The following is a 24,925-nucleotide window of genomic DNA, read 5'->3' as shown; positions in this document are numbered from 1 at the left end:
ATTATTTCCACTTAACTTCTTGGTTTTCCATTTTTCAATAAAACTTGTGGGTTTTTTTCTTATTTGGAAAAAATAAATGCCTGTCAGAATAATGCTGTGTGTCACCTACGCTACCCTGGCAAGGAAAAATTGCGAACAGAAATTCAGAGCACCTTGACCACCCAAGCTGCTTAGCTTATTCTCTGACTGCTGAACTTTAGCTCTGTTTTATGCCAATGCCCCATGCTCCCTAGCCCACTGACATTAGGATCCAATTGGGATGAAAGTGCTGTTTTCACCAGGCGTTTTGCTAGGCAGCCCAAGAAAGAAGCTAGCCTTCTTGATAATAACAAAGTATAATTCGCATGCTGGATTTCTTCCTTTTGCTTATAAGTAACTTGGTCTTATGGTATTAATAGGAACACCATTTTCAAGAACCTAAGAATAAACATAATGGTTCAGTGTTTTATTTTTTTCTATTAAAATAATTGCAGAGAATCAAAGTAAGTTTCTTTCCATGTGTGTTTTTATTACTTTGCTTTTATATCTTTAAGATAACAATCCGGCTAGAAGTAGTAGTCTGTGGTTTGTTTCCCAGTTTTGAGTAATGCTAAGCTCATAATTGTCAATCCTGACTGGTATTTCTGCCTTGCGCTGACTTGTTGTATGCTTTCAGTTTGTGTATGACCTTTCTGTTCCATTTTCTTTCCTGGTGAAAGTGACACTGATAGTTGACTCTGTCTTGGAGAAACAATAAGTTTTATATTACTGTTTTCTTAGGGGGAAAAAAAAAAAAGAAAATACTTATATCTCAGTTGTGTATACTTTGTGATTCTTTTATTAATTTGAAAATTTAAAAGATTAATTGAAATAGGTTACAAGTTATCAGAAGTAATTCCTATGCTTGGGTAAGACTAATACGAGGAAAAATCTCCTTTGAACTTAGATTGCGACATTTTTATCCTTTAATAATGAATAGTCAGATAACTTAGGGCAATGGAGTATTTCAAAACACATATTCTGAAGTAGTTGGTGAAAAGCAACAGAAGAATTTCATTTGATGCCATTAGCAACAGTATTTGCTTCCTCAGTGGTTGTTAGGACAGGAAACAGAAGGATATTTTGGTTTATACCTGTGATTGTCTTAGACTGTGAACACTACGCCTTCAATTCTCTGTGCTATTTATCTTTGTCAAAACCTTTCCAAACTGTTGAAAACTAGGGAAGCAAATTCTGCTTTAAAAAAAACCCTTTAAATTTCTTAAAAGCTGTTTTAGTACTTCCAGCATACATAATATAAAATAAATCTGCATTATCTTACAGCATTTGTGCACCTATGTATTTACACATGTATTTGGATGTATGTATGATGACGTGGATGCAATTTTTGTGCATAAATGGGTTTATGTTTCTATATTGTATTTATAGTGTGTATGGTTCAAAGTACAATGTTCATCTGTTCACATAGCTTAATTTTTTAAGGAAAAGCGTGTTGGAGGTCATGCCTTGTTTCGATGTGAAACTCTGTTTGTTAATGAGACTGTGAGGGCTGGATGTTCCTACCCATTAACTAGAAGTTTTAGATATTTTCCAAGTAGCTTCCTGGTGATGCTTTCCAAATAGGGTCAAGTTCAGAGCTCCAGTATGGACTAGGGTGTCTTTTCTGGTTTTGTTTGGAAGCTGTTTTCTGTTTAGAAAAGACAAAAAAGTGAAATTTGTCTTACTTCTGGGTGAATACATGTTAAGTCACTCTAAGTTCTTGCTCTGTTTACTGGAAAGGAATGGGCATTTCTAGAACATGTAATCCTAAATGAAAACATCTGCAGTAAGCAGATAAATCATTCATTGAAAGTTCCTATTTCTCTGAATTGACTGTGAAGTGAGTGTAATGGGTGACTTGCCGAGATGCAGGTATATACTTGCTTTGGGGTGAGTCTTACCTTTAGTGCTGTCCTCTGAAGCCCTTCCACGTATTAATTTTTACTTTTCCTGTAAAGTAATCTCAGGGAAACGAAGAGAATCGTTCCTCCCCCACCATCATGCTTATTACTATCAGGATGGAAGTAATACAAGGTGTATGTAGTCATTTAAATGTATTGCAGTAGGAAGATAATTGCAGAGCCCTTGTGGGATCACAATAATCAAATATTAGTGAGTCAATAAAAATCAATGTAGAAAATATGACTCTGAGATAATCTGATAGTCTGCAAGCCATTCTTTGGTGGCTTTCAAACCATTACTAGATTAAGCCTTTCTCAAATCAGACTGTGATGGTAATGTCAAAATCACCTACACTTGTTTGTTTTGACTTTCAGGTAGCTTGAAATAAATATACTCAGCTATTTTGTGGCTCCAACCTACAATTATGCCAGGAAGTTGATTCTACAGCTGCTCGTGAATGCAATTTGAAGGCTTGCATTGTGCCAGTGAGCGTTGGCCAGGACAGAAGGGCATTCAGTAACCAGGAAAATTACTGGCTTTCTTGAGGAAGAAACAAAGAAGAAACCTTAATTTCTTGTGTAGTTGGAAGGCAAAGCAATACAATCTTGACACCTGGTTAACTTTAAGAAGTGTTTTTCAAAGTACCTTTTGACTGTGTGGATCTTGTAACTCTGACACAAACGTGCCTTTGGACTTGTGCAAAAAAACATTGGAAGAATTGATTGAGCAAAGCAGTCATTGGAAGAGTGGCTGTTGAAGAATCATGACAAAGCACTTGGAGATCATCAATTTGTCATTTTTATTGGAACATGAAAGGGAAACAATATTGGGAGTATTGAAGAGAGATGAGTATCTGAAAAAAGTTGAAGATAAAAGGATAAGGTAACCCTTCTTATTATTGTCCTTAAAAATATGATCTGTAGTGTAGATGTTTTTGTGGTACCCAGTGAGGATTTCCTACATGCCTTAAGAGAAGGATGAATGTTGGGAGGTGGGACAGTTAATTATAAGTCAAAGTAAAGTGTGTTAAAAAGAAAATTACTTGCTAGTGTGGCCCCCTGTAAACAAAAGATTATATGCATTGCTTCAAGGCAAAAGAATTAGGAAGATAAGAAGTGCAAAAATACACAGCAGTGATTTTTTAAATTTCAGATTCTGTAGGTCTTGCCCAGTTTGACTGAATATTCCCCCTGTGAATGGAAGGCTTTAGTAAGGCTCTTGAACTTTTTTCTGAGAGGAGCTGTATGCTTTGTGCCTTTGGAGCTGACTGTGGGACGGGAAGTTTGAAAGGTATCACAGGGAGAGAAAGTAGGTGTATGCTTGTGTACAGAAGTCCATACAAGATGAGGCAAATATGAGATAGTGACCTTTTTCTTCCTGTTGCAGTACTTACAAAATAGGGAGAAGGAGGGATGCTTCATTTTTCAAATGGCTTATATTTACTAATAAATAAAATGAAAATCTCAGTTATGGATCTCAAAAGATACTGATGGGAGAAGTAGAGACTCAGGGTATTAATAAAGTCCATATATTCTGATGAAAAAAAGGTAAAAATCGAAGTTCAGAGAACAGTGTGTGGAGGCAGACTGAGTTTCAGCTCTTTTAGATGACTCAAATTCGGTTAGTTCAGCAGAGTATTCATTCTGCAAAGGTTCATGTGCTTTTCCAGTATGTTGTTGCTTCCTCTCGCTTCTCCCCAGTGCCCTTTTAAACTTTTATAAAGTGCTGGTTCTGAGAAACAGGCTTAGCTTGGATGTATGCAGCACTTGGTGTTGGCGAGAGTGCTGAGTATAATGGATGACAAAGGAAAGATTTCTAGCTTTTGCTGGTTTCTGTCCATGTATTCCAAGGTCGGGCTGCATTGTTCTTCCCTTTCATTTGCTAAAAAGCATTTTAGCCATTGTGCATTGCAGAGATGTACGTTCAGCATCTGCTGAGGCTGCTTTTGTAAGAAATCTTTACTTGGAAATCCATGCAGAGTTAGCTACTGGTTTTGGAAGTCTTTCTACCTCGAGAGAACCAAGTCTAAGTGCAATGCCCCTGTTGGTGTGCAGTCCATTTAACTGGGGAAATGTAGTGGCTCATCTAAATAGAGTGGGCTAAAACTGGTTGCTGCTTCTGCTGCAAGACTGGAAGGAAAGGTGTTTCTTTATGGTGGTATGGGCAAATGAATCATTTCATCTCCTTCATGATTTGTCAGATGAAGAAGAAAACAGAACACAAGAAAACAGATGGAGCACTGTTTGTTCCAGGCATTGTGCTCTATTTTGTATTAGGATAAGCGTTTCAAAGTGAGTATTTCAGTTTTCTGAGGTGGTGGCCTTAGAAATGTGTGATGTGCCAGCAGTCATTGATCAAAGATGTCGGTATGAAGCGCAGCAGTGTATCAGATCACTAGTTTCCCAACCCCCCTCCACCCCGAAAGCTTTCTTTTCTACTACTGTTATTTCCCATTCTGAAGTGGAAAGTTGAACCCCCTGAGGTTTTGTGGTGGTGTTTTTTTTTTGTGTGTTTTTTTATTTGATTGGTTTGGTTTTTTTATTGTTGTTTTATTAATAAGATGTCTTTAAAATCCTAATTTTCTGCTTTTTTTTGGCACTACTGGAAGTTGCTCTTCCAAACCTACTGAGTTTGAGAACCCAAAGCACCTCTGAGGATGCGGTTCAGTAAAGCAACAGGCTTATATTGTGTTTTGGTGCAAATGGAAAGGGCACCCTGAGAAAAGGCTGAAAATGAAGTTAATGTGAAATATAATGCTAATTAGAATAACTAAGGATGCAATGTGATGCTTGTGAATACTTCTAGCACCTGTATATGAACCAGTTGGTTTCACATTCAGAGCGTATCTGGAGAATTGTTTCTAGATCATACTGTGCCTGGTAATGGTGGAATGTCATCTTCCAAGACTAAAAGACTTCCAAGATATCCAAACTATAAAGAACTAGGTGGGTAACCACTTGCTAAGAAACTTCATGATTTTTCTTTCTGAATACAGCTTGGCAAGGATATCTTTAATTATGGCTTGTAAGTATACTTCAGAGGAACATTTGTTGTGTTTAGAATTCCATTTGGTGCAATCTGTTAAATATTTTATTGAAGTACTTTACAGAAGAACAAGTCCCTTTGTATTTTTTTTCAAGGCATTTTTGATTCTGGCAAGATGCTTACTTGTACATTGTACTGAAGAATTTTTACTAGACTGTTCCACTCTTTCTGAATCTATCTTGATAATTGTTTTTTTCTGTTCCTATTAGTCTTCAAAAGCCATCATAACTTGAAGGCTCTTTCTATTCAATACAAAAGCAATAGTAAGTGTAGAAGTATGTCCTAATAATGAAATTGTTAAGAGTTATTTTCACTGTCAGTGCTCATACTTGTGTTCTGGAGTGCAGGTAGCTGTTCTTGTATTTTTATTCAGTGTACAAATATTTCACCTACGTGTGAGAGAAACACAGAAAGCAGCAAGTACTGTTTTTGTAGTCTAGTCTAGTCTACAAATAAGCAACCTGCTTATTTGTATTAAGGCTTTAAATATCAGGGTTTTAATATCAGGGTTTATGTTCTTAAGTTTAAGTGTGCATCTTGTATGACTGGAAATTTTCTTTGAATATTAATTTAAAGCTGTTAGTAGATTACTTGTGCAAATAACCTACAGTGTTGTAAGCATTGGTCTATGATGCTTTAGACGTCAGCTGAATGACCATCATGATTGTTTTCAAATGCTAAGATTATTTAGCTGAAATAATTAAATTGCGTAGAGCTAAAATAGCTAAAAATAGTGAACTTGACCATACTGACGGTGAAAAAGTAGGAGTTTTTAACATGTGAGTTTCTGGGATAAACTCGCATCCACATAATGTCAGTCAAGACATTTTGAACTGAATATTATGGAATGAAACACGTATCTTTTTGCTTATTTCCCCATCCTTTCACTATTTTAAAATAATTTTGTTCTTTTAAGACCCTTTTTATGAAAACCCATATCACATTTGATATGTAGTGTCACAAGTCATGAAATCAATACTAAATTGAAAGAATATATTTGCTGAAAGGGGGGTGTACCGTGTACTAGGTGTGCTTCGTCTAACTGTTGTTGGTTTGTTTCTGTTCCAACAGCAGCCTCACTGCATCCTCCCCAGCTATGGTGTTAAAACAGAGAACTGGGTCTGATGGTCATATCATTTGGCATTTGGAGCTAGCTCTTCATCTCAATATTATTGTGCTACCACAGAGCAAACTCTCATGACACACTTACTGCTAATATACATTGCTTTCTTACCTTGACTATTTGCCTAGGCAGCATTTAAAATACAAAGGTTCTTTTCATTCTTTACAAAGCAAAGCTGTGAATAGTATGCTTTTAGAAGAAGAGATACCAGTGTAATAATTGCTGAACTGGGAAAACAAAGAAGGAACATGCCGATTTCTTTCAAGGATAAAACTTTATTGGGTTATTACTTGAATTGTTCCCTCAGCATTTAGGTTGCCAGAAGTTGTGTAAGAATTGCACCAGCCCCAGATCTATATTGACAAGGAAAGTTGGCATTCCTGTCTTTTCAGTTAACTAAAATGGCATCTCCTTATCAGTCTGAAGAGATCCACAGAAGCAATTTAGGGTATTAACTTCATTACAATATAGGAGAATCTGTTAGCGTGGATACCACCATGTGGTAACTACAGGCAAGTACTTCAGAAAAAAAATGAGTAACGGGAACTGACTTATCTGCTGAGTATACATTTGGACTTGTTTATAAGCACAAAATTATTGCAAGATAGTATATAGTATGGTAAATGGTCTGTGTTTCTGCAAAACTGCCTATAAATATTTGAAGGAAAGAGTCCTTAGTTAAAGCAAATTGTTCATGCATATGTGTATGGGAAGTTAGGAGGTTTCTTGTCTGGCAGCTATCTCATTTGTCAAGTGAATTTAACACATTGTTATTCTTTGAACCAGACACTTTTCCATCAAAAGTAGTTACTGTTGCCAGTACTCTAAGGATAGAGGTACCTGTTTTGCTCTCCAATATTCTTCAAGAATGAAGATCCTCCTTTGGTGAAAGCGTTTCTGATTAGACCTGAAAAGGTCATTCATTTTCATACCTTGTGTACAATTTATTTCTTTCAGAGGCTGGTAAGAAACCAACAAGCAATTTGTATTTTATTTTTTTTTAAATCTTAGTAACAGGTTTTAGTTGAGCAGATGAGGGAGTTACTCGGAAAAAGGTTAATTGGTGGAAGTTTGTCATCATTATAGTATTCAATGTCATTTCAGATCCCATGCCTCCTTTCCTTCTGTTCACTGGGCTCTGTTCTGCCATTCATTATGCTGGTTCTTTTTTCCTTTGCAAATATATTCTTTGCCTTTCCTTGTTTCCTTTTGTTGCCATCAATATACCTCCATACTCAGATATTCTTAAGACAGTCTTTATCATACAAATCTGTTACATAAGCAAAATGCAAAAATCTGTGCTTATAGAACAAGAACCTAAAAACCACTCGAGGTACTCAAATGTCTAGATTTTACAATGCAAGGAGATCTCAATGGAAGTTGGTAATAGCCCGTCCTTTTGTGAACTATCAATAATATTTACTGTTACTTCTACATATTGTGTCGGACAGTGGAGGGAATCTGGTTGAATTTGGAGGAGGTACTGGGAATTGGTCTCCAGAAGTATGTTGATACCGGTTCCTGCACAGAAAACTTCTCTAGTATCTAAGTTAACAGCTGCACAGCTTCAGAAGGGAAACAGAATTTAAGAACACGTGCAAAACTAGAGCAATTTCATATATTTAAACTTTTTTCCTTCTGAACTCTTTAATTATAGTTGGTTGAGTACAGTTTTGGTGGTTTTTTTTTTTTTTTTCATACTGTAATGTTTTATGACTCTTCGAACTCTGGAAATTCAGAATGGCAAAATAAAATTAGGCATACTTGGATTCTGATACTCTACATCTTAAGATGAAAAAGGTTTTAGAAATGGGAAGAAGAAAGATGCAGGATAAATTTGAAAATCAAGCTGAGGAATCATGTATAGCATTCCATTTGACAATAGTTTTTCAAGAAGGGGAGAGGAGATGAAGTAGACATTTTTTTTCAAAATGAAGTTTTCCAAAATCCTACTGAAACAAACAAACAAAAAAATCAGTTTGGTATTTAAAAAAAAAAAAAGTGCCTGGACTCAAAGCAAGTCAATTATGTTTACAGAATTAGAGGAAATGATAGCATTCATTTAAGTGAATGGTTTGAGCAGTGAGTGCCTTACCTCTCGCAGCACTATAGCTATTCTGCTTTTCTGTATTTGGGGTGCAAATGTTCTCTAGGGTAACGCTTACTATTAAGAAAAAAATGGATCTGTTAAGGCTTCTCATTGCTTCTTCCTCTTTGTAGGATGATAAGAGTTTGGGAATACTCCATCTCTGGAGGCTGCATTTGTGAGGGAACGAATGCCTTTACCTCGTGACTTTTAGTGTCAGTAGAGGAGAGTCAGACTCTTTTAGGGCCTCTTTTGTGCCTCTTGCAGGTGGTGGGAAACTGTGCCAAGAGCTACAACTGCTTCTACTCCTCGGTTGGGGTTTTGGAGAATTGCAGTCCTTGCTGCCTGTGTTTTTTTTCTCATCTTCTCAAGGCATCAAGTTTTCATATTTACTTGTTAGATGGACTTAATCTAGGATCTGAGTCATTTCTCAAATTCAGTGTTGGCTGTCTGGTTTGGTTTTTTGTTTGTTTGTATTTTTTTGTTTTCTTTTGGGTTTTGTTTCCTGATTTGGTATTTTATATGAGCCTTTTAGGCCCCATTTGGAAAGGTTTAGATTAAGTCATTCAATATTACCTGGAATACTAGTTAGAACAGAACTCTTCTCCAATGCACTTAACATAGTTTCTCAGACAGTAGAGGGATCTTAATATAAACTCACAGATAGAGGAATGGCTAAATATTCTGCTATCCTTGACAGTTACAAATTTCTTTTTAATAGCTATCTTCTATAAAACAGGTGTTGTAATAGATGGTTTAGAAACTTCAGTATACAATGAGATTCTTTTTCTCCAGCAGCTTATTAAATTGGCTTCTGCTGAGTTTATTTTCTCTTTCATATGACTAGGAGAGGATTGATAAAGATTAATTCTTGTTTAATATTTGAGATTAAAAATATCTAACTGCATGGTTAATTAGATTCCTGTAAAATTAAGGAGGCCTCAAATGTTAGAATGGCAAAAGGAAGTTGGGTGTTTATAATACAGCTGGTTCCTGTCTTGGGGAATAAAGAGTAGTGAGTGGTAAGTCAGGCCAGCTACATGCTGCACTTGTTATTCTTTTTCAATACTGTGTAACTAGTTATACAGTGCTGTGTCACTAACTATGCTGTGATTGTTTATAGAGTATTATGATGATGGATTTTTCTGATGATTCACTCACTTCCTCCTACTCTTCCTAGCCCTTGAGATGTTTCATTCTTTATTTTCTTAAGATCTGAATTTATTTGTTAGTCAGTCAGTAGTTCAATTCAACAAATAGTATAGGGAATCCCAAAAGAAAGTTCAAATCCAGTATAACTGTCCGTACATTGCTTGCTTTCTTAATTTTTCTATTTTATTTGTTTGATTAATTGAGCAGAGAAGCTGTGGGTTGATTTATTTTATCTCGGTTCCCTGAAAGTCATCAATGGCAGCTCTGTATTAAAAAACAAGAAAACAAACACTTTTCAGAATTCGTGCTCTTGGCAGGTCAGCTATCATCTGATAAGAATTCAAGATTGTGTCGTATAAGCAGTGGAAAATACTGTTGCAATCACCACTGCTGGATAGTAGGAATAATGCCTTTTTAACATCAAAAGGAACAAATGCCTTCTTTGCCTCAGTCTTTACTGGTAAGACTGGTCTTCAGGAATCCCAGCCCCCTCAGGTCATTGGGAAAGTCCAGGGCAAGGTAATTTTGCTTTCAGTGAAGGAAAATCAGGTTAGGGAATATTTAAACAAACTGGACAGACCAAACTGGTCCATGAGCCATGATGAGATGTACCTACAAAAGCTGAGGGAATTGACCCAATGTCATTGCAAGGCAGCTCTCGATAATCTTTGAATGATCATGGTGATTGGGAGAGCCATCTGAGGACTGGAGGAAAGCAAATGTCATTCCTATCTTCAGAATAGGCAAGAAGAAAAACCCAGGTAACTACAGGCTGGTCAGCCTCACCTCAACCTCTGAGAAAGTGATGGAGCAACTAATCCTGGAAACAACTTTCAGGCACATGAAGGATAAGAAGGTCTGCAGAAACAGTCAGCATAGATTCACCAAGAGGAAGTCATGCTTGGCCAACCTGATAATCTGTTTGTTTTGGCTTTAGCAAGGTTTTTGACACCACCAGTTTGTCAATGAGGACAATAACATATTAGAGATGAAGTACGGACTATGTAAATAGATAGTGAGGAAGACTGAACTGGCTGAACTTCATGGCTTCTTCAGGTGCAGCCAACCGCCCTGCATAGAGTTCTCCATGGACTGCAGATGCATCTCTGCTCCACTGTTTCTCCCAGCAGCGTGGGGTCCTTTCCTACGGGAGACAGCCTTGTATGAACTCCTTCAGGCATGGGCTCTGCTCTGGCATGGGGTTCTCTCCCACGGGCTGCAGGGCGGTCGTCTGCTGTGTCACCACAGGCTGCAGGGGAATCTCAGCTCCAGCACACCTCATCCCGTTCCATCTTCACTGACCCGGTGTCTGTGTGGCTGTTTCTCTTACATGTCAGTCCTCTCTCTGCTGCAGCCACATCAGGCCCAACTGGCCCAGCGAACCTGGGCAGTCCCAGCAGGACAGACTGCTGAGTGCGTGCCCTGGGAATGGGGCACTTCAGCGTGCTCCAAGCCACACAGCAGCCCAGCGTGGGCAGCTGCCTGCCTGCACGGCTGAGGGACAGGCCCTCCGCCTCCCACTCTCTCTTCACTGCAGGTCCTGCATGGCGTGGGTTTCTTCGTCCTCTTCTTAAATATATTAATTCGCAGAGGTGCTGATCGGCTCAGCCCTGGCCAGAGGCAGGTCCAACTTGGAACAAGAGAAGCTTCTTGCAGCTCCTTACAGGGTCTATCTCTGCAGCCCCACCCCACTTCCAAAACCTCACCACAGAAACCTAGCACACTTGACAGACTGGAGAAAAGGATTGACAGGCATCTCCTGGAGTTCAACGAAGGGAAACATCAAGTTCTGCACCTGGGGAGGAATAACTCTATGCATCAGTATAGTCTTGCGTGCTGAGCAGCTTGGCAGAAGAGACCCTGGGGATCATGGTGGACACCAAGTTGACTGTGAGCCTGCAATATGCCCTTGTGGCAAAGATGACCAGTAGCATCCTGGGCTGCATTAGGTGAAGTGTCAAGGGAGATGATCCTTCCTCTCTACTCAGCCTTGGTGAGACACATCTGGAGTCCTGAGTCCAGTTCTGAGCTCCCCAGTACAAGAAGGGCATGGACAGCCTCACCTTGATCCCTGGGAAAGTGATGGAGTAGCTAATTCTGGACACCATTTCTAGGCACATTAAGGACAAGAAAATCATTGGGAGTAATCAGCATGACTTCACCAAGGGGAAGTCATGCTTGACGAACTTGATAAAGTTCTATGATGAAATGACTGGCCTGGTAGATGAAGGGAGGGCAGTGGGTATTGTCTGCTTAGACTTCAGGGAATTCTTCCATAAGATCCTCATAGATAAAATGTTACTGGGTTCCTCAGTATGACACACATGAGTATACTGGACAGAGTCCATGAAGATGACTGAGGGACTGGAGCATCTCTTATATGAGGAAAGGCTGAGAGAGCTGGGACTGTTTTAGTCTAGAGTCTCTAGACTAGACTGAGACTAGTCTAGAGAAGAGAAGGCTCAGGGGGATCTTATTAATATACATAAATACCTCAAGGGAGGCTGCAAAGAGGACGGAGCCAGGCTTTATTCAGTGGTGCCCAGTGACAGGACCAAAGGCAATGGGAACAAACTGGAAAACAAGAGATTCCATCTGAACATCAGAAAACACTTTTTCACTATGAGGGTGACTGAGCACTGGCACAGGTTGCCCTGGGAGTTCGTGGAGTCTCCATCCCTGGAAATAATCAAAAGCTGACTGGACATGATCCTGGGCAATTGGCTCTTAGTGGCCCTGCTTGAGCAGGGCCTTGGACCACATGACCTCCAGAGGTCCCTTCCAACCTCAACCATTCTGTGATTCTGTGACATACTGGAGCAAGTACAGTGAAGAGAGACAAAGATGATTAAGGGATTGGAGGCTCACTCTTATTGGGAGAGACTGAGAGCTGGGACTATCCAGCCTAGGAGAAGAGAAGGCTCAGGGAGATCTTATAAATGTGTGTAAATGCCTAATGGGCATTAAAGAAGATGGAGCCAGACTCTTCTGAGCGGTATCCAGTGAATGGACAAGAGTCAGTGGGCACAAACTGAAGTACAGGAAGTTGCATCTGAACAGAATAAAAAAAGTTATTATTGTGAGGGTAGTTGAATACTGGGTGAGCCTGTGCAGAAAGGCTGTGGAATCTCCATCCTTGGAAACAGTTGAAACAATCTGGGGCAACCTAATACAACTTACTATACTTTGAGCAGGAGGTTTGGACTAGATCAGTCTAAAGAGATCCTTTCCAACCCTTCCTCAACTATTCTGTGTTTTTGTGTTGTGGACTTCAGTGTAGGAAAGGTGAAGCTTGTGCAGGGAAGGAGCAGTTTGGCAAAGTCTAGCTGTTCTTTTCCTCTATATGTTTTAAAATAAGACCCTACTGAATAGGGCTTTGTTGAATGCTGGTTTTAGCATGAAACATGTAACAGTGGGTGTGTTTAATTGTAGAAAAACTTCCAAAGATCCTAGCAACGTTTGGGAACAGTGCACTGTAAAAGTTGTTCTTGTGCATGCTCTTCATCCCCTAATGCTGTGACTTACCCTAAGAATTTTCCATATTAATAACTTAGCTGGTTCTAAATAAGAATGTGTTTATTTTATTGAAAAGATATAGCTTTATGATGACAAATAATATTGATTTGAGAAATTCAGTGAGCCCATGTGTGTTTATTTGGCTGCACTTTTCAGTTCAGCAGCAGCAGATAAATTGGCTTTTGCTGTTTGAAGGCAGGCTTATTTAGGAGGTAGATACAAGGAGGGGGTAGCAAAAGTGGTGATCGTCTGCCTTCCTTGTGCGCAATGGCAATATTGCAGCATAGTGTAGGTCATCTGTCTGCATTTGGAACTGGCTGACTGACAGAAGAAGAAAGTGGACGTGGACCTGTAACTAAGTGTATCTCTGCAGGAGGTAGGTAGATGTAAGATGCAATCAATAGACTGCAAGAACGTTTAGCGAAGTACCAAGAAAGCTCGTGAAGCCTGGACAGGCTTTTGAAGGCTATGGCATGAGAGAAAGGCTGTTTGGATTGAATGTGGGAGAAGAAGGGTCCAAAGCAGAATGAAAAAATCTCTTTTGCATAGAGGCTAGGAGAGGAAAATGCTTGACAGGATTTGTGGTAGCTGCCTGGAGGGAATGGACATGCCCTTTTTCAAAAGCTGTCAGAAGTTGAGCATCTGCAGGCCAGGTGGCTGCAGAGCAGCTGTTGTTTGTGGGATCCCAGTGGGAAGCAAGATGCTAGCCAACCTTTTAGCAAGGCAATTTATCCACAAATAACCTGAATCTGTCAGAGCTTAGTCCCTGCTGGCCTAAGCAATGTTCCCAGCCTCCTTCACTGGGGTGCAACCTGTAATCTTTTGTTGGTTTTATCTTCCCAAAGTGTTTTTCTTCCTGACACCCTTTTACTGATCTTTAGGTGAAGCTAGTATCCAGTTTTTTTAAATCTCCCTCAAAGCATCTGTGTGTATGCAGAGATTGTGTTTTTCAGTGACCTGGAGTGCTCTGTGATAGAGGGACTCTGGAGGCTCTTGGCTGATGGCAGTGCATGAAAGAACATAGGGAAGGATGAGGGAATGGGGACACAGCAACACTCAGGCATGTAAAACTGAAAGAACTTAGCAGCTGCTGAGCTGGGGCCCTGGGAAGCATGTATCCCTGGGTTAGAGTGGAGTGCAGAAATGGTTTGAAAGGATGGAGGGGCTTGAGATAGGAGGGATTTGGGAAGGGGAGAGTCCCGACAGGGCCTAGAGAGAGCAGGGGACCTGTAGGTTGTTTATTGAAAAGGTTGAGATAGATGAGAGGGTAAGAGGAGCCTAGGGGTTGAGTGGATGTAGCTTCAGCTGACGAGTGTTGAGAGGACATAACGATTTTGAACACATACAGGACTACATTGGTAGTTGAGGTCAGCGATTATCCCCTCTATTCAGCAACTGTGAGATCAAATCTGGAGTACAATTTCTGGTTTGAGGCTCCCCAGAACAAGACGGGAATTGACATACTGGAGCATATTCAATGTAGGCCCGTCAAGATTATTAGAGGACTGGAGCACCTGATGCAGAAGGAAAGGCTAAAGGAACTGGGTTTGCTTAGCCTTCAGAAGAGAAGGCAAAGGTGAGATATAATTGCTGTCTTCAGCTTATTGGATAAGGAATTGGCTGGATGGTTGCACTCAAAGAGTTGTGGTCAATGGTTCAATGTCCAAGTGGAGGCAAGTGAGGAGTGGTGTTCCTCAGGGGTCAGTACTGGGGCCGGTGCTATTTAACATCTTTGTTGGTGACATGGACAGTGGGATCGAGTGCACCCTCAGCAAGATTTCTGACAACATCAAGCTGTGTGGTGTTGTGGACACGCTGGAGGGAAGGGATGCCATGCAGAGGGACCTTGACAGGCTGGAGAGGTGGGCCTGTGAAAACCTCATGAAGTTCAACAAGGCCAAGTGCAAGGTCCTGCATGTGGATCGGGGCAGTCCCAAGTACAAGTACGGGCTGGGCGGAGAATGGATTGAGAGCAGCCCTGAGGAAAAGGACTTGGGAGTGCTGGTGGATGAGAAGCTCAACATGAGCCGGCAATGTGTGCTGGCAGCCCAGAAAACCAACTGTATCCTGGGCTGCATCCAAAGAAGCATGGCTAGCAGGTTGAGGGAGATGATTCTGCCCCTCTACTCAGCTGTTGTGAGACCCCACCTGGAATACTACATTCAGCTCTGGAGTCCCCAACACAAGAAGGACATGGAGCTGCTGTAGTGGGTCCAGAGGAGGGCCATGAAGATGATTCGAGGGCTGGAGCACCTCTCCTCTGAAGACAGGCTGAGAGAGTTGGGGCTGTTCAGTCTGGAGAAGAGAAGACTCCGGGGTGATCTTAGAGCAGCCTTCCAGTGCTTAAAGGGGGCCTACAGGAAAGCTGGAGAGGGACTTTTTACAAGGGCATGTAGTGATAAGACAAGGGGAAATGGCTTTAAACTGAGAGAGGGCAGATTTAGATTAGATATAAGGAAGAAATGTTTCACTCAGAGGGTGGTGAGGTACTGGAACAGGTTGCCCAGAGAAGTTGTGGCTGCCCCATCCCTGGAAGTGTTCAAGGCCAGGCTGGATGAGGCTTTGGGCAACCTAGTGTAGTGGAGGATTTCCCTGCCCATGGCAGGGGCTTGGAACTAGGTGATCTTTGAGGTCCCTTCCAACCCTAACCATTCTATGATTCTAAGCCATTAGTGTGATGATATAGAAAAAATGGAGCCAGACTCCTTTCAGAGGTACACAGTGAAAGGAGAAGAGGCGATGGGAACAAGCTAGAATGCAGGAGATTCTGGTGAGATATTTGAAAGGTTTTGGTTTCTTTTGGTTTGTGTTTTGTTTGTGGTGTTGTTTTTTGTTTGTTTGGGTTATTTGTTTTTTGTTTTTTGTTTTTTTGTTTTTTTAAAGAAACCCATGAAGTTAGTCTGATTCTGGAACAGATGCCTAGAGACATTATAACCTCTTTACTCTTAATTACTGTGTTACTCGAGATTCAGTTGGACAAAGCCTTGATCAACTTAGTCTGGCTGGCCCTGCTTTGGCTGTGAGTTTAGACTAGGTGACCTCCAATACTCCTTTCCAACGTAGATGGTTCTGTGGGCTGGAGTGGGAGGAGTTGGAGCTAGAGCCTGTGGCGTGGGAGGGAAAGTTCAGGAATTGAGGTCAGGAATCAAGGTACAAGGAGCGATTAGTGAGAGGTTTGGGTTATGACGGGGTCCTTCTTGAGTCCCTGGTTTGGAAAGACAGGCATAGAAAACTACCTCTCCTGTCATCCTTCCTGACTCTCAAATTACTTTTTTTGCTGTTGGAAATATAGTACTTATAGTACTTAAGTTATGTATAAGTACTATACTATAGTTATGTATAATACTTAAGTTATGTATAAGTTATGTTATAAGTACTTATGTTAAGTACTTATAGTACTTTAGTATATCTCACTTATGGTTGTTTTCTCATTAAGGTCCCAATTTGTGCACCATTGAAATCACAGCCTTCAAAATTAGGTCTTCTTAAATGCAAATATTTTTATCTTGCAGAGTCACTGGCAGAACTGGTAATCTGCAAGTCACGTTATTTAAACTGACATTCTCTTTTTTTTTTTTTTCCTTCAATTGTGGTATCATAGCTTAATACCACTATCTATTTAGATATTTTGGGTTGGGGCTTTTTTTAGGCTTTGAATAGCCAGTGCAGAATTGCATATGCAGTCCTAGCTAACTGTACACTGGCATGGTATTAAACGCACACTAATTACAGGAACAGTTTTTTTCTTTTCCTTCTGTGGATGCACAAGATTGTCCCAGTTTTGAGCTGCTGTCAACCTGGGCTCAGCATGACTTGAATTATTGATAAGGGACAAGCAAAAATGGTTTACCAATTGTCCAGAACTGCTCAGCTGTCTGCAGTTACTTATAGTGATCTACCACAGGATTTTTCTCTTGACTGTGTGTCTGAGAGGTGGAGAATAGCCTTATTCTTCTTTGTCATATGTGTGTCAAAAAATACAGCGAATATGAAAAAAAAACAAACATGTTTGTGTTGTACTTATTTGTTTCTTTAGTTTTTAGCACTAAATCTTAATTTGCTAAAAAGTTCTTACAGATCATTGAGTTGTATCTCCAAATTAAAAAATTTTATTTTCTTCTAGGAAATTGAAAAATGAGCTGCTGGAAGTGAAAAGGAAAGGTGGAAACCGTCATTGTCAACAGGATGACAGCAGGGTCTGTGTTCGCTGTCAGAAAAGCCTGGGCTTAATCTTTGACAGAGGAGACCTGTGCCAAACCTGCAAACTTCGAGTCTGCAATAAGTGTCGTGTTGTGGGAACTGATGGGCAGTGGAAATGCTCGGTGTGTGCCAAGATTGCGTAAGTTGTGCAGCTTTCATAAACACGTTTAGAGATTACTGCTGAGTAAGTAGTTTTGTGCTGGTGTTACTGTTTTACATCGCCTTAGCACAAAAGCATATGCATAACAAGTACACAAGGGAAGAGGCTTATCTGGTGCTTTTATTTGTTGCACTTTTGCGGTATCTTTTTTTCCAATTCAAAGCTAGCTTCAACTAGCTTGCCTTCGGAAGAAAGCTGCAAGCATCACAGCTACTAGTGATGTTCTGCCTCCCATGGCAGAGGGGTTGGAACTAGATGATCTTTGAGGTCCCTTCCAACCCTAACCATTCTATGATTCTTTGATTCTATGATTCTACTAAGCGGTTGGTGGAAGGTACTCTGAAAATTATGGAAAATCATATATAAGCCGGTGATAGTCTATTGACGTTATGAAGACATAAATGTAAGAATCAAGTAATTCAAAATTAACAAAACAGAATTAAGAACAAGTAAGTTCTGTATGTTCTGACTGACGTGGCAGGTGGATTTGTAAGGAGAGAGATGTAAAAATTTTGAGTCCAAGCACTTCAATCCATGTTTCTATCCTTGCTTTTTTTCTGTGTTTATAGTAACCGAACTTCTCTGCATGAAGAGACAGAGCTGTATTTATAATGAGTGTTCTAAAGTAAATTGTGCTATAGTGGGAGGGAAAACAAAAGGGGATAGATTAATCTTCGCATTTCTCACTGTTGGAATATTGAGCATGGGGAATGGCGAAGGAGGGTAGCAGATCGCAGTGCTGAAAGCAGGCAATCAGTATTCTAACATAAGATATCAAGTGAATAAATAAAAAGAGATGTTCAAAGATATTTATTTTGTATATACTTAGAAGAATAATTCACCCGATTGGTATGGTAATATGGGATTTTGTACCTTGACTCAGTAAGATTACTATGAAGAAAAGAAGAAATGTATTTGGTAATAAAACTCAGTTATATACCCTGATGTAAGAACTGGATGATATAAGAAAAAGACATGATAAAATAATCATGTTAAACGGGGAAAGAATCAGAATAATTTCAGAGGGATATTTTTAAAAGACAATCAAACTAATGAGATCAGAAAAATGAGGCTTTGTGTAAATTATATCAGAGAGCGAACTCAAATTGCTAGTTATGTCAGACTTTGGCTACCTAGACAGTCAGTGAAAAATTAATACAGCAGGACATGGAGTTTTAGGATTTGTGTCTTCTAACTTTAGCTTTAGAAGTTTAACATCTGTGCTTAGCTAGATACCTTAACGTTCTTTGCAGCTGGTGGGGCACATCCAGAAGACAATGTCTCACCTCTTCTTAAGATGAAACATGTTCAAGTGCTTGATTTTGTGAAATGCTTTTAAATTGGCATGTGCCTGTCTGAGGTCCTTGTAGTATGCTTCAGTCAGTCCGTTAGGTGAACTCAGTGGTGTGTCTTTCAGAAATGATGGGGTGGAGGTGAGATGAGAGAATGAAGAATGGCAAACACAATGCTATTCTTTAAAAATGAAGGAGAGAAGAACAAGGGATTTGTTGACCCTGTCAGGTTAACTTAATTTCTCTAAAAATACTGAAACAAATTATTGCTATGCTGTTTGAAAGCCGAGAGAAGATGACAGGACAATGAGTAAGAGCTGACTCAAGAACAAATAATGTCAAAACCAATGTAATTTCCTCCTTTGATAAGGTGACAGATCCCATGAATAGAGGAGGATCTGTTGATATCTTATAACTTGACTTAAATGAACCTTTTGATACTTTCTCTTGTGCCATTCTAATAAGCTGATAAACAAAGGGAGCTATGCCCTAGAATAAATTCTGTCAGTGTGATTGCAGACCTGCCTGGAAAATTATAGAGCTCTGTTCTCAGAGTAGTTATGGACATTTCACCATCAAAAAAACCCAAAGCAATCCAAAAGCAGTGGTATAGAGCAGAATATTTCCTGGCTTTTTACCATTAAGTATTTTAGTTAAGGACTTTGATGCAGCAGATGAGTTTGCCTGTTAACACGTGCAGGTGACATAAAACTGAGAGGTGCTGCAGGCATGCTGAAGGACGGGATTAGGATTCAAAGTGATGCTTACAATTCAGATAAGTGATTTGAAGAAAAGCGAGTGGTGGCTCCCTATGGGCATGTGCAAGTACTACAGTTGGGCAAAAACACAGCTGCAGAAACATAAGATGAGGATAAAAACAGCTTATGCAGCTGTTCCTTAGGAAAGGATCTGGGTATTGTACTGAATGAAAAGCTGAGCGTGAATCAACAGTATTTTCCACTGTAAAAAAGTACTGGAAAGCTGCTATAAGATCATCCCAGAGCCTTCTCTTCTCCAGACTGAACAGCCCCAACTGTCTCAGCCTGTCTTCAGAGGAGAGGTACTCCAGCCCTCGGATCGTCTTCGTGACCCTCCTCTGCACTTGCTCCAGCAGCTCCATGTCCTTCTTGTGCTGGGGACTCCAGAGCTGAATGTAGTATTCCAGGTGGGGTCTTACAAGGGCAGAGTAGAGGGGCAGAATCACCTCCCTCAACCTGCTGGCCACGCTTCTTTGAATGCAGCCCAGGATACAGTTGGTTTTCTGGGCTGCCAGTGCACGTTGCTGGCTCATTGAGCTTCTCATCCACCAGCACTCCCAAGTCCTTCTTCTCAGGGCTGCTTTCAATCCATTCTCCACCCAGCCTGTACTTATGCTTGGGATTGCCCCATCCCACGTGCAGGACTTTGCACTTGGCCTTGTTGAACTTCATGAGGTTTTCACAGACCTGCCTCTCCAGCCTGTCAAGGTCCCTCTGCATGGCATCCCTTCCCTCCAGCGTGTCCACAACACCACACAACTTAATGTCATCTGCAAACTTGCTGAGGGTGCACTCGATCCCACTGTCCATGTCACCAACAAAGATGTTAAATAGCACCGGCCCCAGTACTGACCTCTGAGGAACACCACTCCTCACTTGCCTCCACTTGGACATCGAACTGTTGACCACAATTCTTTGAGTGTGACTATCCAGCCAATTCCTTATCCACTGAGTGATCCATCCATCAAAACCATGTCTTTGCAGTTTAGAGACAAGGATGTCGTGTGGGACAGTATCAAATGCTTTGGATAAGTCCAGGTAGACGATGTCAGTTGCTCTTCCGCTATCCATCAATGCTGTAACCTCATCATAGAAGGCCACCAAATTAGTCAGGCAGGATTTGCCCTTAGTGGAACCATGTTGGCTGTCAACAATCACCTCCTTATTTTCTATGTGCCTTAGCATAGTCACCAGGAGGATTTGCTCCATGATCTTGCCAGGCATGGAGGTGAGACTGATGGGCCTGTAGTTCCCTGGGTCTTCTTTTTTCCCCTTTTTAAAGATGGGGGCTATGTTTCCCCTTTTCCAGTCATTGGAAACTTCACGAGATTGCCACGACTTCTGAAATATGATGGATAGTGGTTTAGCAACTTCATCCGCCAGTTCCCTCAGGACCTGTGGATGTACCTCATCAGGTCCCATGGACTTGTCCACCTTCAGGTTCTTTAGATGGTCTAGAACCTGGTCTTCTACAGTGGGTGGTTCTTCATTCTCCCAGTCCCTGCCTTTGCCTTCTGTGACTTGGACTGTGCAGCTGGAGCTCTTGCCAGTGAAGACTGAGGCAAAGAAGTCATTGAGAACCTCAGCTTTCTTCATATCCTGGGTAGCCAGGTCCCCCGTTTCCTTACGGAGAGGGCCTAAGTTTTCCCTAGACCTCTTTCTATCACTGACATATCTATAGAAGTTTTTCTTGTTGCCCTTGATGTCCCTGGCCAGATTTAACTCTATCAGGGCTTTAGCTTTCCTAACATGATCTCTGGTTGCTCGGACAATTTCTCTGTATTCTTCCCAGGCTACCTGTCCTTGCTTCCACCCTCTGTAGGCCTTCTTTTTGTGTCCAAGTTGGTCCAGAAGCTCCTTGTTCATCCATGCAGGCCTCCTGGTGTTCCTACCTGACTTTCTCTTTGTTGGGGTGCACCATTCCTGAGCTTGGAGGAGGTGATCCTTGAATACTAACCAGGTTTCTTGTGCCCCTGTTCCCTCCAGGGCTTCATCCCATTGTACTCTAGCGAGGAGATCCCTGAAGAGGCCAAAGTCTGCTCTCTTGAAATCCAGAGTAGTGAGCTTGATATGCACCCTCCTTGCTTCCCTAAGAATCTTCAATTCCACCAGTTCATGATCACTACAGCCAAGGCTGTCCTTGAGTGTCACGATCCCCACTAGCCCTTCTTTGTTGGTGAGAACAAGGTCCAGCAAAAAGCACCTCTCCTTGTTGGTTCCTCTACCACTTGGAGAAGCATGTTATCATCAATGCTTTCCAGGAACCTGCTGGATTGCCTATGCCCTGCTGTGTTGTCCCTCCAACAGATATCAGCGTGGTTGAAGTCGCCATGAGGACCAGAGCTTGTGAAAGTGAGGCAGCTCCCGTCTGTCTGTAGAAGGCCTCATCCACTCGGTCCTCCTGGTCAGGTGGTCTGTAACAGACCCCCTACTACTATGTCCCCTGTCCCTGCTCTCCCTTTAATCCTAACCCATAAACTTTCAGTTGGCACCTCATCCATTCCCAGGTGCAGCTCCATGCACTCCAGCTGTCCTTTCATTTTATTCATATCCAGTGTTTTTGCAAGACTATAGTGACAGTTAATGATCTGTAAAATGCCTTTTACACTCTTAGGAGTACGCAGAGAGATTATCTTCTGTGTGGGCAGTATAGAGATGAAAGTTTGAGATGGGTATTTCGGTTAAATCATTGTGTGTAATTTAAATTCTTTCAGTTATGCTTTCCTCCATCATTTAAGTGAGAAATGCAGGGAAAATTGGAAATTTTAGGCATTTTAAATTACATTTAAAGGAGGAGCTGTTTAAGTTAATTTGAATAGGGCTTTTGGCAAGATTAAAAGGCAGATGGCAAGGAAAAGAAAATAGGAATCCAGTGTTAAGAGACAGTTATGCTGTATAAGTAGCAAACAAAAGGCAGAAGAGGAGAACAACTCTGTTGTTTTTTGTTTGGTTGGTTGTTTTTTTTTTATCTGCATACAGGGTTTTTGTCTGTTAAATTTAAATGTTTCGCCACACTAGTGGCTTTGCAAAAAGTGTTAGGAAACCTGTTTTTTTTTTCCCTTGTCATTTTCTTTTAGCAACCTTGATGAGACTTGGTTAATGTCAATATTTGTATAGACTCTAGCACCTGCTGTGCTGTTCCATTAGCAGAGCCAGATTATACTGTTGTGCTAACACATATGTATGTTGTCGTACATACTGTGAGACCCTGAAAAGGCAGGGAGAAGGATTCATGGCCTTCGTTAACTCTTTCCAGTTTTGGTGCTTGGTGCTATACTAGTTCTTGGCTGTTCTGCCAAAATTGTCCTCAAGAATGTCTGTTAAGTGCCACTTAAAGTGGTGGTGATGATAGTAACCTCTGTAAGTCCTGTTATATAGTCTTCGCTTATGCGTGCAGCAATATGTTCAGAAGCAAGTTTTTCAGCTGTTGGAAAGCCTACTGCATCACATCTGGTATCAGTGATGAAGGTCTGCTACTGGGTGTTGAGTGTGCTCATTCAAAGAGAGGATGACAAGTACTACAGAAATTACTGCAGAAATCACTTGAATTACACAGAATTCAAAATGGTTGCTGAAACAAAAATGTCTTGAGGCAATAAGAGGAAATGAAAATAATATCAACCAGCTTCTGCCTGTTGCTTCATTTAATACCTTTTGACCTTTCCTTCCTTCGAGGCATCTTGAGTCCTGCCTATCTACTCATAGCACAAGAGTTTGGGATACCTGTAGTACAGCAAAAGGACTGTCACATAGCCCAGCTACGAAAAATTACATAGTAGTATGTTTGTTTACTAATACTATATAAATGTTTATCTGTCAACCAGAACATCTTTATTCCTTCAAAGCAATCTTTAAAGCATTTAATCTGCCATTTCTCTGAAGTCAGACTTGCCTAAAAAGCAGCTTGTGGTGAATGTGAAGCTCATTACAACACATTGATTACACTCTAAAACACTTTCAAAAAGAGCCTTAGTGAATTTAAGGAAAGGTATTCAAACGTGAATAGTGAGAGATGTTCATCAGTATTTTTGAGTATGTCAAACTGAGGTTGATACATAAATTGTCTTACAATTTACAGTTACTGAAAAAGGATATTCCTCTTGAATGTCCGCAAAGAGAAAATTAAAGGGATTTCCCCACCATGGAGGTTATTACCAGCCAGAATATAAAGTTGCAAGATAAAGCATTTAAAGGTGAAGAAAGGTTAGAGCTAAGTCTTCTGCCAAACACTTAATTCTGTAGTTAGTCAGGGTGGAGAACAAGACAGTCTTTATTTATATGATTGTGTGCTTGATGGTCACATTGTAGTATTTAATGAGGTAAAGCAAGCCTGTATGTAATGATGCACTTTATGAAAGAGGAAGGTTTCTGTTCCATTCCCTGCATACAGGAACTGAGGTCATCAGGAGCTTTCAAACCTAGGTGCCAGAAGAGAAAATTTCCATTAAGGTCACTTTTTTCCCTGCATCTTCTTAAAACGTGTGAGTTTGTTTTAAAATTTGACGTTTAAAATGATCAATAGGTTAAGGGAAATCACGTTCTTTAAGCAGTCTGCTGAGAAGCTGATTTTACGTCTTGATGCTGTCTGTATTTCTCATTACGAATGTGTCTAGATATCTGCGAACAATGCCTTTATTTTGATTGAGTTCTTCAGAGAGATAAAATGCCTAGGTGGTCCAAGTTATTACAGCAGAACAAAGCAGTAATTGGAAATTTATTGTCATATTTGAAATACTTAAGTTGTCTTAAAGTGTCACGAAAATTCATCAGTATCATAGTAACGTTAATTCCCACTAGGAGCCTAAAAATAGAGGCATTTCAAATGTTTTAGTATGCAAATGCTTTTCAATTTTCTTATAATTTATATTTTAGTAACTTCTGAGCAAGTTTGCTTTCTTTTAATAGGGTCAAAAATTTCTATTTAATAGCCTCATAGCATATTAAAAATTACTCTGGAATTAATTTGTGTTGTAGAAAATACTCTGTGGAATTGAATACATACAAAGATGTGTGTGTGTTTATACGCTCATGTATAGGCTGCATTTTAGCCAACCTTTGGTCTTGCTGTTTGGTTTCCAAATTTCACTGCCATGGAGGAAGTAGAATAACTTGTGGAACATAAGAGGGAAAGGAAGATAGACTAAATCTCTGTGCTCTACTGTGGATGTGGGTTAGGCTGCGTGATCAGACAGTGAAGTTGTTTTACCAATCTGGGTTTTTTCCCAAAAGAAATTATTAAAAGTAACTATTGGGACTTTCCATCTTAAATGGAATTTTTATGATAGGGCATTTAACCATGAAGTGTCTTGCAAAAATGAGACTGGAAAATAACAAGCTGAGTTTTTGGCAGGGATAGGCCAGAGGTTATGTTGCGTTTTTAAACTGAGCAGTGCGTTAGTGAAGTTAATCCCTTTAGTAGGAGATCATAGAGGGAGAAGAAGCGTGAAACCTAACATACTCCCTCTCACATGATGATGTGAGTAGATGGATCAGTAATTAACGTATAAGGACTTTAGCAGATACCTAAAGTATTTGGTACTAAGCCTAGCTACTTGAACGAGCTTTTTTTTAAAAAAAAAAATTCCTACCTGTTTTGGGTATAGGAAAGAGCAATCATGCACAAATTGCTACCATTACAATTTGTAATGCTGTTTTCCATCTTTCTAAAGCTAC

General features: G+C 40.4%; 1 protein-coding gene across 2 annotated transcripts in view; it reads left to right on the top strand.

Annotated features, from left to right (window-relative positions):
* The first annotated feature begins 2,683 nt into the window (after positions 1-2,683).
* SYTL5 (synaptotagmin like 5) overlaps positions 2,684-24,925 on the top strand; it is a 62,643-nt gene continuing 40,401 nt past the window's right edge. For both annotated transcript variants that reach the window (XM_086608637.1, XM_086608628.1), the window contains exons 1-2: positions 2,684-2,802; positions 16,966-17,181. In XM_086608637.1, the coding sequence (XP_086464763.1) occupies positions 2,684-2,802; positions 16,966-17,181 (335 nt within the window). The remainder of the gene's footprint in view (positions 2,803-16,965; positions 17,182-24,925) is intronic.

Source organism: Tauraco erythrolophus, chromosome 1 (assembly GCF_009769465.1).
Source record: "Tauraco erythrolophus isolate bTauEry1 chromosome 1, bTauEry1.pri, whole genome shotgun sequence".
In the NCBI taxonomy this organism is placed as follows: Eukaryota; Metazoa; Chordata; class Aves; order Musophagiformes; family Musophagidae; genus Tauraco; species Tauraco erythrolophus.
Note: the sequence above shows the minus strand (reverse complement) of the source record. Positions and strands in the feature narration are given on the sequence as shown.